Source organism: Cebus imitator, unplaced genomic scaffold, assembly GCF_001604975.1.
Source record: "Cebus imitator isolate Cc_AM_T3 unplaced genomic scaffold, Cebus_imitator-1.0 Scaffold353, whole genome shotgun sequence".
NCBI classification, from domain to species: Eukaryota; Metazoa; Chordata; class Mammalia; order Primates; family Cebidae; genus Cebus; species Cebus imitator.
The window spans coordinates 1,441,157-1,458,676 of NW_016107668.1; the positions used below are offsets into that span (position 1 = coordinate 1,441,157).

The 17,520-nt window shown below is 42.2% G+C and overlaps 1 protein-coding gene across 9 annotated transcripts in view; it reads right to left on the reverse strand.

Annotated features, from left to right (window-relative positions):
• PEX5L (peroxisomal biogenesis factor 5 like) overlaps positions 1–17,520 on the reverse strand; it is a 248,705-nt gene that overhangs the window by 65,395 nt on the left and 165,790 nt on the right. For all 9 annotated transcript variants that reach the window (XM_017506316.2, XM_017506319.1, XM_017506323.2 and 6 more), the window contains one exon: positions 7,707–7,802. In XM_017506316.2, coding sequence (XP_017361805.1) covers positions 7,707–7,802 — 96 coding nt within the window. The remainder of the gene's footprint in view (positions 1–7,706; positions 7,803–17,520) is intronic.

The following is a 17,520-nucleotide window of genomic DNA, read 5'->3' on the forward strand; positions in this document are numbered from 1 at the left end:
CCTCTGCGATAGGACATATCAATGGAAGGTTGTGTCCTCTGCAATAGGACATATCAATGGAATGCTGCTTTCAATGAAGATTGTCATGAAGCAGGTCCAGGAGCTTTGCAGGAGCAAAGGCAAAGGGTCCTCCCCAGATCCTTGGTGAAGGGCTGAATGTCCCCTCAGGACAATGGACTGTCACGAAAAAGGTCTTCATTTATTTTCCTTTGGGGATCAGAGAGGACAAGCTTAGAACTAGCTAGAAGAGGGGGAACAGTTGAAAAAGTCCCATCCAGAATGAATGAATACTTTGCTTCTGTGCTACAAGGGTAATCTTCCAATTCTGGGAGTGCTAAAAGGTGCTGAGAGTGGAGATGAGGAAGACAGTAGTGGAACGGATGAGGCCGGGACTGTGAGTCGTTGTCGACGGCTGCTCAGCAAATCACCCTACACATAGCAACTTCAGACAACACACATTTACTCTCTCACACTGTTTCTGAGGGTCAGGAATTAGGGACTCACCTAGCTGGATGGCTCTGACTTGGGGTCTCTTATGAAGGTGGAATTAAGCTTCCAGCTGGGCCCGCAGTCCTCCCAGGGCAGGTCTAGAGAATCCGTTCACAAGATGGCTCCCACCCGTGGTAAGGCCAGGAGACCTGTTCCTCACTAGCTGTCGATACAAGGCCTTGGTTCTTCACCACATGCGCTGCCAAGGGTCTGCATGATGTGGAAGCTGGGTTTACCCCAGAGCAAGTGATTGAGGGAAAGAGCAGGGAGGAGGCACAGTACACACAATGACCCATCTTAAAAGTCACACACCGTGACTTCCACTTTGTTCTATTTGTGAGAAGTGAGTCGCCAAGTCCAGCCCACACTCAAGAGGAAGAGAATTAATCTCCCACAGTTTGGAGGGAGTATCAGATAATTTGTGGACATGTTAAACTTTCACAAGTAACGTTTCATGTAAAGCTAAAGAAAAGAGAACTGGGGGACGAGGAGAGCTCAGAGCTCCAGAATTTAAAGGTCTCAGTAGAACTTAACAGTCTCGGTTAATCTGCCGGAAGGATGTAAGGACATGCTTCCTGTTCCTGCCACTGAGGACTGAGCTGTACCCTCCTTTGTCCACACATCCTCATTTTTCCTCATTTACGTATTTCATTATTCTTTAAAACAATTGCTCATAAGAATACTTCCTCAGGGTAAGAGTCAAGCCGTGAAAACACTGCTTAAAAGGCATAAGGCAAGCATCATAATAATATTGGAACTAAGCGGAACTTGATTTTGAATCTGGGGGAAGAGTTCATCCTTTGTTAGGCGGTCAGTAAGTTAGTCGTGTATCACAAGCAACTGATGTTGAGATGAAATTGATGCATTAAAATAATAAACTGTTAATTTGTTCATTTATCCAGAAAAAATTTGCAGCAGGCTCCATGATAGGTGCTGGGAACACAAAGAAGGGTGAATAAAGGAGGTCACAGTCTGGTGTGGGAGATGGACGTGAAACCCGTAATAACTGTATCCCATGATAAGCTATATTTGCGTGAGCACCTGGTTTGTATTTATCTGTGATTCTTCACCTTAATTAGTCCTTAAGGGCAGAGCTGGTCCCATTCAATTTTCCATTACTAGCACCCAGCACAGTGCCTGGTCCACAGAAGGAGCTTAAGCACGTCTGATGCATGCGTTGCTAAATCCAGCGTATTCTAAAGGCTGCAGCACTTAGGGAGACTAACTAGCGAAACACGATACCAGATGCTGGCTGGCTCTCTGCCTTCGTGTGAACCGTGACGAAGGAGGTATTTTTGGCTTGTGTTTGCAGGTGTGCTGACTTCTTACGTGACCTTCTCTCTCCGCTGCAGATGCAGCATAGTTCTCTCCAGGAGTCTCCACTCTTAGGAGGCAGCTTTGGGCCTCGCTGAGCTCTGGGAGCTCCTTCGCAGCTTCTCGCTCTGGTGTCTCCCTGTGCGTCCTTCCTACAGACCCCGTGGAGCGGACAGTGCATTTAAGCTGCTGGCTGTAAGGAAAATCCAGGAGGAAGCATAGAGGAAGCTCCTCTCTCCTTTGTTCAGGGAAGATGCATTTTATTTTTTAAGCCCAGAACAGGAGTATCTATCGCTTTATCCTAAAATTACAATACTGTAGGCAGAGATAATTTTTCTTTTCTCTTCTTCTTCTTCTTTGGAGATAATGTCTCATTCTGTCACTCAGGCTGGAATACAGTGGCATGATCAGGGTTCACTATAGCCTCTACAACCTGGGCTCAGGCGATCCTCCCACCTCAGCCTCCTGAGCACCTGGGATGATAGGAATGTGCTACCATGCCTGGCTAATTTTTCTATCTTTCTGTAGAGATGAGGTTTCACCATGTTGTCCAGGCTGGTCTCACACTCCTGGGCTCAAGAAATCTGCCTGTCCAGGAGTGTGAGACCAGCCTGGGCAACATGGTGAAACCTGACCTACCAAAGGGCTAGGATGACAGGCATGAACCACCACACCCGACTTAATTTTTCAGAACGATGTTAAGCTATGCAGGGAAAGAGCCTCTCTCATATGAGGCTTTGCTAGAACTAAGAGTTCAGCGCAAGCTGGGGGAATGACAGTCTTTGTCATCAACAGGTTCCCAGGTCATTCACTACAAATAACACACTTTTACATGGTTTTAGTTGTCTTTTCTCCAAGAGTGGACAATGTATTTTAGGGCATTTCAGCTCAAAAATTGGTCAATTTGCACATTTCCAGGTATTACGTAGTTTAAGTGAAAATGAGTTCATACCATGTAAAATACAAAATAGGCCCGAGGTTATTGGCAAGATTGGTTAGAGCCTGCATTCTTATAAATGTGTCACTGACTGACATTGAGATCAAGCCACTTACAGAGGACACTGCAGCCCAGTCCCAGGCAGAAATCTGCGTGCTCCAGGCAGAACTGTTTCTGTCGGCTATTAAAATGGAGACACCGTTATGCTGGAAGATTATACGGAACTTCACATACAATAGATAGATGGAAAAAAGCGTGACCCATACAAAGTGATTAACATTCATTAATACACAGATTTCATTCGCTTCATCCATCCATCCATTCATTCCACAAATACTTATTGATTCTTCGTAGGTACCAGACATTGTTCTAGATACTGGGGTACAGTGGTAAATAAGAGACAAGGCCCCTTTTCTCCTGGAGGCTGAATTTTTAAAGTAGAAAGACAGATCATAGACAGATAAATAAATAAAAACAAACAAAGGACCCAGTGATAAATGCTAGGATGAAAAACCAAGGCCCAGGTGGTGTGATGGCAGCTGAGTGGTCAGGTGCAGCTTTTCTGAGGCATTGGCAATCCAGCTAAAGTTTGAATGGCACGAAGGAACCTGCCCCTGGGGGAAGAGCACTCCTCAGAGACAGAAGAGAAGGTAGGGACGGTGGGCAGTGAACTCGGGTGTGGGAGAGGAACAGAGACAAAGGCAGGAGCCAAAACGCCTGGAGCTCAGTACCGGGACTGAGAAGCAGGAGAAAGGGCGGAGAGGTGGCCAGGGGCCGATGGTGAGGCAGGACGATGACGAAAAATGGAACAGGATGTGAAATAGGAAGAACACTGGAATCAGATGACATAAAATCATAAGGCAGAGATTTTGGAACAATTCAACTCGCTCCAGGCATGATTTTCATCTGGAGCTTCCTAGCATTTAAAATTGCCTCTGATGAAGGCAATCTGCAGCACCATTCTTTACTTGTCTTGAAATAAAGAAGAAGACACTTTCAGTTCTTTTAAGAATCTCATATCCCACTGTAGAGTCTCTAACTTACCACTTTCCCCTTGATTACCAACAGAATACATCTTTATGACAGAACATTTGGAAAATACAAATAAGCCAACAGAAGAAGAAAAAACCCATTCCAAATCCAGCCACCCCAGAATAACCACTGTTAACATTTGGGTACAGAATCTGCTATGGCCTGCACGCGCGCCCTCAAATTCCTGTGTTGAAAGCTAACTCCAAAGGTGATGGTATTAAGAGGGACGGCCTTTGGGAGGTGGGGCTGTCATGAATGGGGCTGGCGCCTTTACACAAGAGGCCTGGGGGGTGTGTTAGCCTCTCTTGCCCTCTGCCGTGCGAGGACACAGCAAGATGGACACTGCCATTATGAGGAACCAGCCCTCAGCAGACACCAAATCTGTTGGCAACTTTATCTTGAACTTTCCAGCCTCCAGACTGTGAGCAATACACTTCTGTTACTTATAAATTACCACATCTCAGGTTATCTTGTTATGGCAGCTCGAATGCACTAAGACAAACTGTCTCTATGTTCACACGATGCAGTGGTTCAGAATACAAACTCTGGAGTCTGGGTGGGAATCGTTGCTTTGCCACTGGCTAAACCTGTTTTGAAATTTGCTAGTTGACTTTCAGTCTATCTTAATTGCTTATAAAATGCTACATAACTGTCTGCCATGTCTTAAGCCTCAGTTTTCTCATCTGCAAAGTGGGGAAGTAATCTTACTTTCTTCATGGGACTGCTGTGACGGCTAGATAAGCCATGGAATGCTCCTGGTTTAGGGTTTACATAGTACATCCTACTGCACGTCAGCTATTATGTTATTATTTTACAAAGTGGGGATTACACTGTAAAACTTTCCATGCATAAACTACTATTCCAACTATCACTAGGCATTTTTAATCATGACATAGTATTGTGCTATAAGGATATAATTCGGACAAACTCTGTTATGGGACACTTTGGCTTTTTCCAAATTTTCACTATTTAATGAAATTCTACAGATAAAAGATTGCAACTTTCATGTTACTTCTCCAGGACAAATTCTGCAAAGTGACTGAGTCGATGGGCATACATATTTCCAAGACTCTTTTGAGGCATATTATTATGTCTTCTACCATGAATTTAGATAATACCTTGGATAAGAATAATGTCTGGAAGTAAATAATCCACATATGTGTGCAGTTTCAAAGGCATGATTTACCATCAGCTGAATGGAAACACTTTATCTCCTCCCTCCTCATGCATTCACACACGTTCTTCTCCGCACCTGTTCACACCTGCGGTGTGCACCACCTCCCTTCATTCCTCAGAGAGGCTTCTCCGCGCCAGGCTTCTAGTTAAGCAACTTTGCTCATTGTTTTCTGATTTGCTGGGAATTCTGTACTTACCATTCTTTTTATCTGAAGACATAAACTCATGGAGTTTCAGTATATTGGGAATCCAGGCCCCTCACCTAACAGGTGATGTGACAGTAATGTAGAGTGAACAAGGGGCGTGTCCAGACTGGCCCCGTGGACACGCTATTGTTAGACTGCTCAGTCACGCCGAATCATTTCTTTACCTGTAGAACCCGGATCAGCAGGCAGTGCATGTAAGCAGCCAGTGTGGTTTGCTGGATGAATAACTGCCTGAAGTAACTTATAGCCTTCTAGGATTTTGTAACAGGAAAGGACCATAGAGGCACAGAAACTGAGGCCTGCACTGGTTAATGAGATGTAGGTTGTTACATAATATTAGTGACAAGTTGAAATAACAACTCAGTTCCCAGCACAGACAAGGAGAAGCCAAGAGATGTGGCCTGTTGGGGTGAGAGGAACATGAAGAGAAAAGCCTAATTCTGACTTGCTCCAGAGCGGGCAAAACCAAGACTGAGCAAAACTGCAAGTTGGCAGCAGGCCAATTTCAGCAAAATACAAGAAAGGGCTTTTTGGCTGGGAGGGTGGCTCACGGCTGTCATCCTAGCAAGTTTGAGAGGCTGGGGGCGAGGGGTGGGTTACGAGGTCTGGAAATCAAGACCATCCTGGCCAATATGGTGAAACCCCATCTCTACTAAAATACAAAAAATTAGCTGGGCACGGGGGTGCATGCCTGTAGTCCCAGCTATTCGGGAGGCTGAGGCAGGAGAATCGTGTGAACTCAGGAGGCACACCACTGCACTCCAGTCTGGGCGACAGACCGAGATTCCGTCTCAAAAAAAATAAAAAATAGAAAAAAAGAAAGAACTTTTTGATGATTAGTACTGTCCAAAATGGAAGTGAGTTTTCTCGAAAAACAGTGAGTTGCCCCTAATTGGAAGTGTTCAAGTAGAAACAGGGTAATAATTTGTGAAGTGTTTTCATAGAAAACTCTTTTGGTTTGTGTGGGGGATAAACGACTTCTAAGGTCTCCACCAAAGTGAAGATTAAATTATTGGTGAATACATATATCTTGATATTTTTATCTTGTTGATCTGTTACTGTGCAATTAAGTCTTTTGAATGTGAATTCATTATCTTTCTCATTACAAATGAGACCTGATAAATGTCTTTACTTACCCAAGATTCCATGGGTTTAAAATAATCTTTTTAGTGGTATTTCAGTGTGGTACGCACAGTAGGAGTTCAAAATATAAAATTTAAATTAGCTCTTAATTTTGGAAAACCAACATTTACAGTAAATTGAGCTACAGGCTCCATGCATTTGAACAATTTGATTGAACTCAGCTGGTCTCAACGAAATACATCAGCTGATCACATTCAAGGACACTAAATATTCATTAGCTTTTTTCTTTATTAAAAAAAGCTAAAAGGAAGGAATTTGGGTAGAAAGTATTGTGGTGAGATAAAAGTGTTCTTTTATTGGCTTTCTGAATAATAATCTGAAATTGCAGCTGGAAGTCTTTCAGAATAGAAAGAATCCTTTTAATATGAAACCGCAAATTTTATTGCACTTCAAGTATAGAGGGACTGAAAGACACCCTTTTAGTGTAATCATTTCATCCAAATTCTAGGAAGACAAATTACATAAATGAAGCATATTCTAGAAATGCTTTCGATTTTCAAGATTTCATATCTGTAATAGAAATGGAGGTTCCAACAAGTTCCTAAGTAAGTTCAGTGAAAAGCTCCACTCCCAAACAGCAATCTAGCAAAGCTTTGATGAGTCGCAGAGATAGCATCTGTGACTCACTCTTTTTGAGTCTACCCAGGAAGGAAATGGATTAAAAAAACAGCAAAAGCTGCTTTCTGTTTGTTTAGGTTTTTTTTTTTTTTTTTTTTTAACTTCCCTTTCTTCTTTTCTCCCTTCCTTCCTCCCTCTTCCCTTTTCTTTCTTGGTCCTTCTTATTAGAAGGCTAAATATAGAAATCAATGTTCCAATCAGGTATTCATTTGAATTATCAACAATGTTTTGGACATTCTTATAAAACAATTGGCTCAAGTCTAGGTGAACTATCCATTAGTTAGAATATTCCAGCCATGCCCATTTCTCACCGACTTAGGAAAAGATACCTACTATGGGCAGCAAGATCTTCTGTTTCAGACACTGTGCTAGATGCTAGCGACAGAAAAATATGAGGCATGAACCGTGGCCTCACAGAGGCCCAGCAAATCCATAGCACTGCTTCACCACAGAACCTAGACAAGACTCAGAGTTCTTTCTGGCCCGAGACTTCTGACAGTTATTGCTAATCGATCGCCGGATTGACTCCCGACAGTCTCTGCTCATCTATTGCCAAATTGGCGTAAGAGGTCAAATATATTTGTCATCTCTGGTGGGAAATCAAATGTTCTCTAGTACATTGATTGTACCAGATTCTGTACCAAATGTCTGTCTCATTCTGACAATCATAATCATAGCTATTTCATGCCTATAATGGAAGACCCATTTCATTTCTACCTTGCCGAAGTTTGATTTTTGAATGCAATTCTCAGAAGCATGAAACAGAAAAAACGAATTTTAAGAAAAGTTACCTCCACCGCTGCTTTCGCCCTTTCAAATTCTTCTTCTAAGGAGTGGTTTCTAGAGAGTAGTGCGCTTCCCCAGCGATGCTCTTTGGTGAGTCGAGCCTGGAATCAAGCATACACATGGTGTGTTGGAATCACATGACACTACACAAACAGACAGGTACTGTTCACATTTCACTTCCCTCGCCTTTAAGAATCATCTGTGGTTGATGACATTTTGGAGTACTGTGCAGGCATGGTGCTGCCTAAGCTGAGATGACATCCATAAATATGTGTGAACATGCATGCGTGATCCTTCCCACAGTGGGTCTCAGCCCTGGACACATTAAAACCACTCCTCATGCCTCATCTCCCAAAGCTCTTATTTTAACTGGTCTCTATTCCAGGCCTTGACATTTCAGTAAACCTCTCCAAATGATTCTGATACGCAGCTAGGATGGGCAATCTCCATCAGAAGTCTAGCTTTAGGAATTGATATTCAAGCTTTCAGCTTGCGAGGAAGATCAGCCTCCAGGTAAAAGCATGAAAGCTGCAGAAGTGAAAGTGGTTTCCAGGCCTTTCTCCGTATGTGCACAGCAGGTCCTTGTGCAGAATTCTCTTCCTCTGCTTTCCCTCTGCTGGCATTGTCTTATGGCTCATTTCTTAGGATCCTGCTCTCTATTAAATAATAATGAATCACTTAGATATCAAAATCATGTCTGATAAGGCCAACTGCTTTGCCACAATTAATAGGCAACGTAATGCATACATATCTTAACTTGGCTAAATGCAGGTATTTTCAGAAGACCTTTCCCCAAGAGTCTGCTGTAATTTAAAAAAGGTTATTTTTAATTTCACAAAAATACTTATTTTGAAAAAAATCAGTCACAGAAAATAAGAGGTGGACCACTAGACCTTTCTGCAGTCACATAAACATTTATACACCCAGAGTGCTGTGTATGGTAACATGGACAGTAATGTGTTTCAAACAATATGAAACTTCAGAGGCTTGCCATTCTTTAGCTTTTCACTCAACAATTTACCTTGCAGTTTCTATTTCTGTGTTTTTGGTTTTGGTCTATCGCTCTGGTCGACGGGGGATCCATGGGGACAGCAACCTTGCCTGGTAGCCTTTGTACTCCCGACGCCCAGCACAGGGCCTGACCTGGGGGGAGCGCCCACATATGCCCACGGGCTTCAGGTTGAGGGACGCACTGAGACAAACTAGCCTTGCGGAAGAGGGGGAGAGGGCCTTGGGGTCAATTTCCCTGGCCTCTTTTGTTATAGAGTGGACGCGGGGTAGGGTGAGTGACTTCTTGGTGTGTGTGTGTTAGACAGCTCTGTGGCAGCGACGCTCAACCCTGGCTTCCGTGGGAATTACCTGAACAGGCCTGGACCCCACCGCAACCTATTAAATAAGAAACTCTGGGGCTGGACCCTGGGCCTTTGGATGTTTGAAAAGCTCCTCTGATAATTCTGAAAAGCAGTCAGGGTTTGAAAATCACGGTTCTACAGCGAAACTTCTGTCTTCACACAGCACTTGCCCTCCATATCGCTCAGCTGCTCTCCATTCGTTTTTCTACCACTGTTGGTCCTGAGGAGACCTCCTCTTCTCTCATGACACGACAGTACTGCCAGACACCGCTCTCAGTACTTTAGACACTGTAATGTATTTCACTCTTTCAGCAACTTCATGAGGTAGGTATCATCAACTCCATTTCAAGATGATGATGTTGAGATACAGAGAACTTAATCCCCTTGCCCAAAGTTACACAGCTAGTAAGTGACAGGTCTGGTGCTTCAAGGCCATGCTCATCACCATTGCCCTGCACTGCTCCTCCCGGGAGGCTGAGCTCACCTGGCCATGCTCATTACCACTGCCCTGCACTGCCTTTCCCAGGCCATGTTAGGGAGACAGAAAACACAGAAAAGCTGCCCCCGGGGGTCCACTGCATGGGTGAAGAGTCAGCCTGGAAGCTCTATGAATACTGTGGTTGCAAGCAATAATGACGTAATTGTGACTGTAAATAACAGTGTTGGGGGGGGTTACTTTAATAAATGTGGAATGTTTATTTATTAAAACATTAATTTATGTTTCTTCCTCTGTTGGGAATACTCAGTATCTCCCAGCAGACACTAGGTGCTCTATGAGTAGTCGATAAATAGTTGTTAAAAATATGCTGTCAGTGAAGAGATGAGTAAATGAATTAAAGATATTTTCTCTCCTCAACCCCAGAAGCTGTTTTCAGTCAAGGTTCTCTGGTCAATCCAGGAGGCTAAGGGGAACTTATAGGAGCCTGAGAGGGGTCTTGTTTTTTTGTCCTGGATCTGGATCTGGAGTGGCAGAGGTCTGTGTTAGCAAAGTCCTACCGCTTGGACTTCAGAAGTGGGGAACAGCAGCTGAATGCCCGGGGGGGCTGCCTACCAACAAGCAAGGCCCACAGACAGCACAGGGAGGCACCTACACGGGTGCGTGCAGTCAGAAGAGGGAACAGGGAGGGGTGGTGGGGCACCTCTGGGCTCGCAGGAGTATCTGCACCTCACTGTTGGGGGGCCCAGGCTCATGGGTCACCACGAACAAGAAGCCTCCCTTTCTAGGCTACGTGAAAGCTACTAGTACCTCCTCCTAACCCAGACACCTGTTACAGGGAAGGTGACCTGAAATATGAAAGTGAGACCAACTATCACATCATCCTGGCCAGTGGGGTCTTAGGGCCAGATTTAAAATCAGTAAATAAAAGTAACAGGACATTTCTTGTGCTCCAGAGTTGTGGCAGCAAATTCATACTCATTGCAAAATCAAAGAACTTATGATAGAAAAATGTATGCCCAACTTTGAAAAAGGCAAACTGAGACTGTGGGCTTTCTTCATGTCATGGGAGAGAATTTTCTGTCTTCTGATCCTTGTATCAGTTTCTTATGGCTGGTGTAACAAATAACAAATTACCACAAACTGGTTGACTTGAAAAGACAGATGTTTCCTCTCTCAAAGTTCTGGAGACTAGAATTCTAAAAATCAAGGCGTTAGCAGGGCCACACTCCTCTGAAGGCTGAGGGGGATTCTGCACCCGTCCTCTCCCATTCCTGGTCACTTCAGGCATTCTTTGGCTTATGGCTGCCGCCCTCCATGCTGCCTCCTCTTCTCTCTCAAAACTCTGTCTGCCTTACTCTTACAGGTACATGTGGTTGCATTTAGGGCCACCCACAGACTTCAGGAAAGCCTCCTTCTCTCAAGACCTCTAATTTAATCAAGTATTTTGCTATATCTGGCCACCATTCACTCAGCTACAATGCTGATCTGAAACTTTTGGGCCACAATATATCTGATGAACAAATATAAGCAAATATAAAGGGGAAGATGGTTCACAGCCTTTTAGGATTAGGTTGTTAGGATGCTGTACCCTACCAGAGACATTAACTCCAACAGTGACATCCTACTGTCTTGCAGAAAGTTAGCCAGTCTTGTATCTAACTAGGCAAACTCATTCTGGCATTTCTTTCCAAGCTGGCTATGTAAGCGCTGCTCCTTAGTGCTTTGCTTTTGCAACCCACTCTATTATCTTCCTATGGGTTCCTTCATTAATAAAACAAACAAACAAAAATTTCAAGTGTGGACACATGGTAAGAAGCAGACTTTCTGACAAACTGAAGAAAATGCAAATAAATGAAAAAATATCCCATGATCATAAATTGAACGAACTAGTATTGTTAAACTTCCCAAACACTCCCTAAAGCAATCTGTAGATTCAGCCCAATTCTTATCAAAATTCCCATGACGTTCTCCACAGAAGTAGAAAAAAAAAAATTTTGTACAGACTCACAAGAGATCTTCAATAGCCAAAGCAATCTTGAGCAGAAAGAACAAAATTGGAGGGATCACACTACCTGCCTTCAAAACAAGTTACAAAGCTATAGTGATCAAAATGATAACATGTTACAAAGCTATAGTGATCAAAATGGTACAGTGATCAAAATGGTACAAAAACAGACATACAGACCAACGGAACAGAATAGAGAGCCAGAAGTAAACCCATGCATTTACAGTTAATTGTTTTTCTACAAAGGTTCCAAGAATACACAATGGAGAAAGAATAGTGTCTTCAATCAATGATTTTCGGAAAACTGGATATCTACATGCAAAATAATGAAATTAGACCCTTTTCTCACATTATATACAAAAATCAACTCAAAATGGATTAAAGACTTAGATGTAAGACCTGAAACTATGAAACTACTGGAAAAAGCATTGGGGAAATGCTACAGAACACTGGTCTGGGAAAAGAATTTTTAAAATATGACACTATAAACACAGGAAACAAAAGCAAAATAGGCAAGTGGAATTACAGAAAACTCAAAAACTTCTGCACAGTAAAGGAAACAATCAAGATGATAAAGAGACAACCCTCAGAATAGCAGAAAATAGTTGCTAACCATATATCTAACATACCATAAGGGGTTAACATCTGAAATATATAAGGAACTTAAACAGCTCAATAGCAAGAAAACAACTGATCAAAAAATGGACAAAGGACCTGAATGCATATTTCTCAAAAGAAGACATACAAATAGCAAATAGATATATGAAAAAAAGTTCAATATTATTAATAATAGGGAAATGCAAACTAAAACCACAGTGTTATATCACCTCACACCTGTTAGAATGTCTGTTATTGAAAAGATGAAAGATAAGTGTTGGAGAGGATGTGGAGAGAAAGAAACCCTCATAAAATGTTGGTGGGAATACAAATTAGTATAACCATTATGGAAAACAGGATGAGGGTTCTCAATAAACTAAAAGTAGAGCTACAACATGATCCAGAAATTCCGCTACTGGGTGTATGTCTGACACAGTTTGGCTGTGTCCACACCCAAAGCTCATCTTGAATTCCCACATGTTGTGGGAGGGACCTGGTGAAAGGTAACTGAATCATGGGGGCAGGTCTTTCCCTGCTGTTCTCATGAGAGTGAATAAGTCTTGTGAGATCTGATGGCATTATAAGAAGGAGTTTCCCTGCACAAGCTCTTTCTTTGCCTGCTGCCATCCATGTAAGACATGACTTGCTCCTCCTTGCCTTCCACCATGACTGTGAGGCCTCCCCAGCCAGGTAGAACTGTAAGTCTATTAAACCTCTTTCTTTTGTAAATTACCCAGTCTCCGATATGTCTTTATCAACAGCATGAAAACAGACTAATACAACACCCAAAAGAAGTGAAATCAGTAAGTCTAAGCAATATTTTCATTCCCATGTTCATTGCAGCATTATTCACAATAGCCAAGATACAGAATCAGCCCATCAGTGGAAGGAAGGATAAGGAAAATGTCATACATATACATAATGGAATACTATTTAGCCTTATACAAGAAAGAAAAACTCATCATGACATGATGAGTGACAACATGAGTGAACTTAGAGGGCAGGATGTTAAATGAAATATGCCAATCACAGAAAGACAAGTAGCATATGATCTCACTTACATATGGAATCTAAAAAAGTTGAACTCATAGAAGCAGAGTCGAATGGTGGTTACCAGGGGCTGGAGGTGAGGGTAGAGGGGTTTGGGAGATGTTGGTCAAAGAATATAAAATTTCAGTTAGATAGGAGGAAAAAGTTCAAGAGATCTATGGCACATTATGATGAGTAAGTATCATTAATAGCAGTGTATTACATTTTTGAAACTCAGTAAGTGAGTAGATTTTAAGTATTCTCATTGTAAAAATGAGTATGTGAGCTAATGCATGTCAATTAGGTCTACTGAGCCATTTTACAAAGTGTATATATTACAAAACAGCATGTTTTACATGATAAATATACACGATTATAATTTGTCAGTAAAAAATAAATTAATAAAAAAAGAAGGAAGCTTTGTGCATTTATATAATGTTATGAATGAGCCATGACTGGCAGTGGAAGAAAGTGAAAACACAATATTTTTGTCCCAAGGCATGTCCTTTTCTTAGCAGGCACTTCTCACAGTGAGCTACGACCTGACTTTCCTGTGAAGCCTGACCTAGCAGACCTCTCCGGCCTCTGAGCTTACAGTTCAGATTCTCTTTGCCACTTAAAACAACAAGTACAATTAGAATCTTACTGTGTAAATGAAATTTTATTTTCATAGTACAATTACTGTTTAGGGAAGTGCTCTTTTCCACACTTTGAGGAAGGCCTTAGATTATCATTTAGACGAGTGTTATCTACGTCACATTCTGAAACCATTTCTTTTGCCCAAGGAAATAGAAGGTAAATGCCATCAAATATCAGCACGTACTGCAGGTAAACAGAGGCAGTTTTCAAACTGCAACTGGTATGCAGTTAAAATCCTGAAACTTTTCTGCAGCTTAACTCTGTGCTCAGATATACTGGTTTAGGATTGAGAATGAAATACAGATTATAACACAAAGATCAGCGTTCCTTTCAACGCACGCAGAGTTTTTTTTTCCTTTTAATTTCATCATGGGCAAAAACTGCGGGAAGATACACGAGTAATGCTTATAAACTGGTTATATTGCTTAGCACTGTAGAGAGGTACGGGAAACAAAACAACTGCACATTACACTCATACGTTTGAGTTGCAGCGGCTTGAACAGTGATTTCCAAGCCTTTGTGGACATCAGAATCACTGGAAGTCCTTGTTAAAATGCAGATTGCTAGGCCCCACCCCCAGGGGCTCTGACTCAAGGTCTGAGGTAAGGCCTCAGAATCTGCATTTCTAACAAGTTCTCAGATGACACTGATGGTGTAGGCTCGGGAACTGCACAGAGATCCTCTGATCTAGACACTGGCCTTGTGTGTATACGGCTCACAAGTGCTCTGGAGTTCACTAATGGACTCTCACGTGGCCACTTCTTTTCTCTTTTGCATGGTTTTGAAGGATGCTCCACAGCTCTAGCAAGCTCCTGGAAACACCTGGGCTCCACAAATGGCATTTCAATCAGTTCAGCCTAATTGGATTATAGGATATTGCACTCTCCAAAGAAGAAAGCATTACGTTCCCCTGACTGTTGACTGTTCTGAATGATAAGCACTAGGTAATGGGAGAGAAGAAAGAATTTAACAATTTTTTTTAAAGGAATGCTGTGTTTTATTTTCTTTATTCAAAATTCTGATTGTGATCAAAATTATAATTTGAAAATTTCTATATTTGTGGCTGTGGTTGTTCTAGCAAAACTCTTGTTCATAGCTTCTCATACAATTGCCTTTATATTATTGCTGGAGGAGAAAAAGGAATCTGTTTAACTGCAGCAAAGGAAAATATAACAACTAGCAGACCTTGAGTGACAAAATAACATGGTCATTAAAAGCATACTCTGGAGTCAGACTGCCTGAGGCCAAATCCTGGTTTAGCATTTACTACTAGCTGGTGACATTGGATAAGTAACTTAATCTATTCTCATCTGCAAAGTGTGTGTTCACAGGTTGAGTCCCTGTAAGGACCAATTACAACAATTCATGTAAATATGCCACACACGGCACACAGTACGTGCTCAATACACCTTTGCTCTCATTATTCTTTCTGTTTAGTGCCTATCAGGTGTGACTTTTAGAGTACTTTTGTTTAGTGGTTGATGGAGACTAATTGCAGTCTTATACTAGAATAGATAAACACTTTCCTCACTGACATACTCAGGATTATTTTTCCTTAAGCAGTCAACAAACATTTGTCATTGAAAGTACACACAAAAAACTGTCCCTTGTATGTCAAGGAGCCAATTCCTAGAGCTTTGTATAAGGCACGGCAGCAAACGGTCCATCTCCCTTCAACTACAAAATTCTATGTTGCAGAACATCAAGGCAAATGAGTGCTGATTTGTGAACAGTCTATTATCGGGCAAAGCTAAAAACTATTATTGAAACTAGTTTTAAAAATGATCCAGAATAGAATTTTGTTTTTTTCTGTTATTTTAATTAACTTCAGCTGCTATTTCCACATTGTTAAATTTGATCAGCTGTTTTCCTTTTTTTGTTAGAATCCCTTATTTTTCCATTTCCACAAATATTTGAGAATGTCCTGTGCACAGATTTCCTGCTGTGCTGGAAGTGGCCTTTCGGATTTCCCGCCCCCCGCCTGCCTTCTTTCTTCCTCACTTCTGACTTTGTTTCATTCCCTCCTCATTAATCTCTCGCTGTGTGTGGCCTGGAGGGAAAGGCCATGTTGAAAGTCTCCTGTACTGTATTCCAGCAAGCAAAACTGTTGATATTTATAGTCTATCAATTGTTTCTGTTAGACACAAAGATCACAATGCTTCTTATAGTCTAACTCATCTTTCCAGCTTTTTCCTTGCCTTGCGGATAGCATTCAAGCACATTTGTTGAACTGAAAAGGAATGCAATGGAAGCCACCAAGGTTTCTAAAAGTAAGGGCTTGAGAATCATTTTGGGAGAGGAAGGTACACAATTGTGTGTGGCCTGAAATTAGATGACAAACTTTGTTTTACAAACGAAAAATTGTTTACAATTCGTTTTACAAAATTCTGGAATAAAGTGATACACATTCTTTAAAATTACTTGTATCAACCCTGTAAAATAAGTAATTATCAGAGTTTGCAGTGAGAAGGGAAATTGTGAATTATCTCTGGTGGATGAGCATGATGTGTCTGATGGGAGGTGGTCTGTAGTTAAGAACAAAGGCTTTATTATTTATTTATTTTTCTTTTAGAGATGGGGTTTAATCATGTTGCCCAGGCTGGTCTTGAACTCCTGAACTCAAGGATCTGCCTGCCTCGGCCTCCCAAAGTGCTAGGATTGTAGGCACGAGTCACCGCGCCCAGCCCAGTAACAAAGGATTTGGGAGCTAATGGGCTGATTTGAATCCTGGATCTTTCGTCTTTAGCTGTCACCTGGGGAAAATTTTGCTAAGATGCATTTTTCTTCTGTGAAATGGGGATGCTATTAGCTCCCAAAGTTATTGTAAGAATTTCAAATAATATATTAAAATAGAATCTCATATTACACAGAGGAAGTAGGTATGCAATAAATCACAGCTATTAACATGCATTTCCTTTTACATTACCCCTTTAGAAATTTAGAAAACATACCTCCACTTAAAGTTTCAGTTACTCTGTTTGTTACTAAAGGAAATAAAAATATTTTACTCCAAGCTATATTTCTTTTACATAATCTGAAGTGGCTCTGGAAAGCTGTCTTCTGTTGGGGAAATTGCGTCTGTAGCTCTGTGGAGAATCTGTCTTAATGCAACCAGCACTTCCTTTGTCCAGACCCTGGAAAGATGGACTGAGTCTGACCCCTTTAAAGGACTGAAAGGAAACATTTACCATCTCTCCTCTCTGAGACTCCTACCTGCCAGAAGTTTCCTGTATATAATGAGGCCCCTTTGCTAGCCAAGCCTCTTTCTTTCTCCCTCCCATAACCTGTCCCGCTACCAAAACGTGTTTTCCGCCATCCTCTGAGCCCATGTTCTCTCTGCAACCTCAAGATGGTATAGAAGCCTCTGGACCTCACTGTGGCGGGGGGGGGGGGGGGGGGGGGGGGGGGGGGGGGGGGGGGGGGGGGGGGGGGGGGGGGGGGGGGGGGGGGGGGGGGGGGGGGGTGTTGGGTTGTCATTCTGAGGGCTCCTGTGTGTACATGGTAAGAACATCTGTATGCCTTTTCTCCTGTCAGCCTGCCTGCCTCATGTCAGTGACTTCTCAGCGAACCCTTCAAGGACCAAGGGCTTTGATCCCCTCTGGAAATTCCCAGAATTTAAATTGTTCTGGTTTGGAATTAAGGCTACGTGAATGGAAGCATTGGCTGTACCGAAGTCAGCAAAATCAATGAGTTACAAAATTGTGACTTGGTACTTGGAGAGTTGGCTGCTGTACATCCCAGTGGATTCTAGCCAAGGT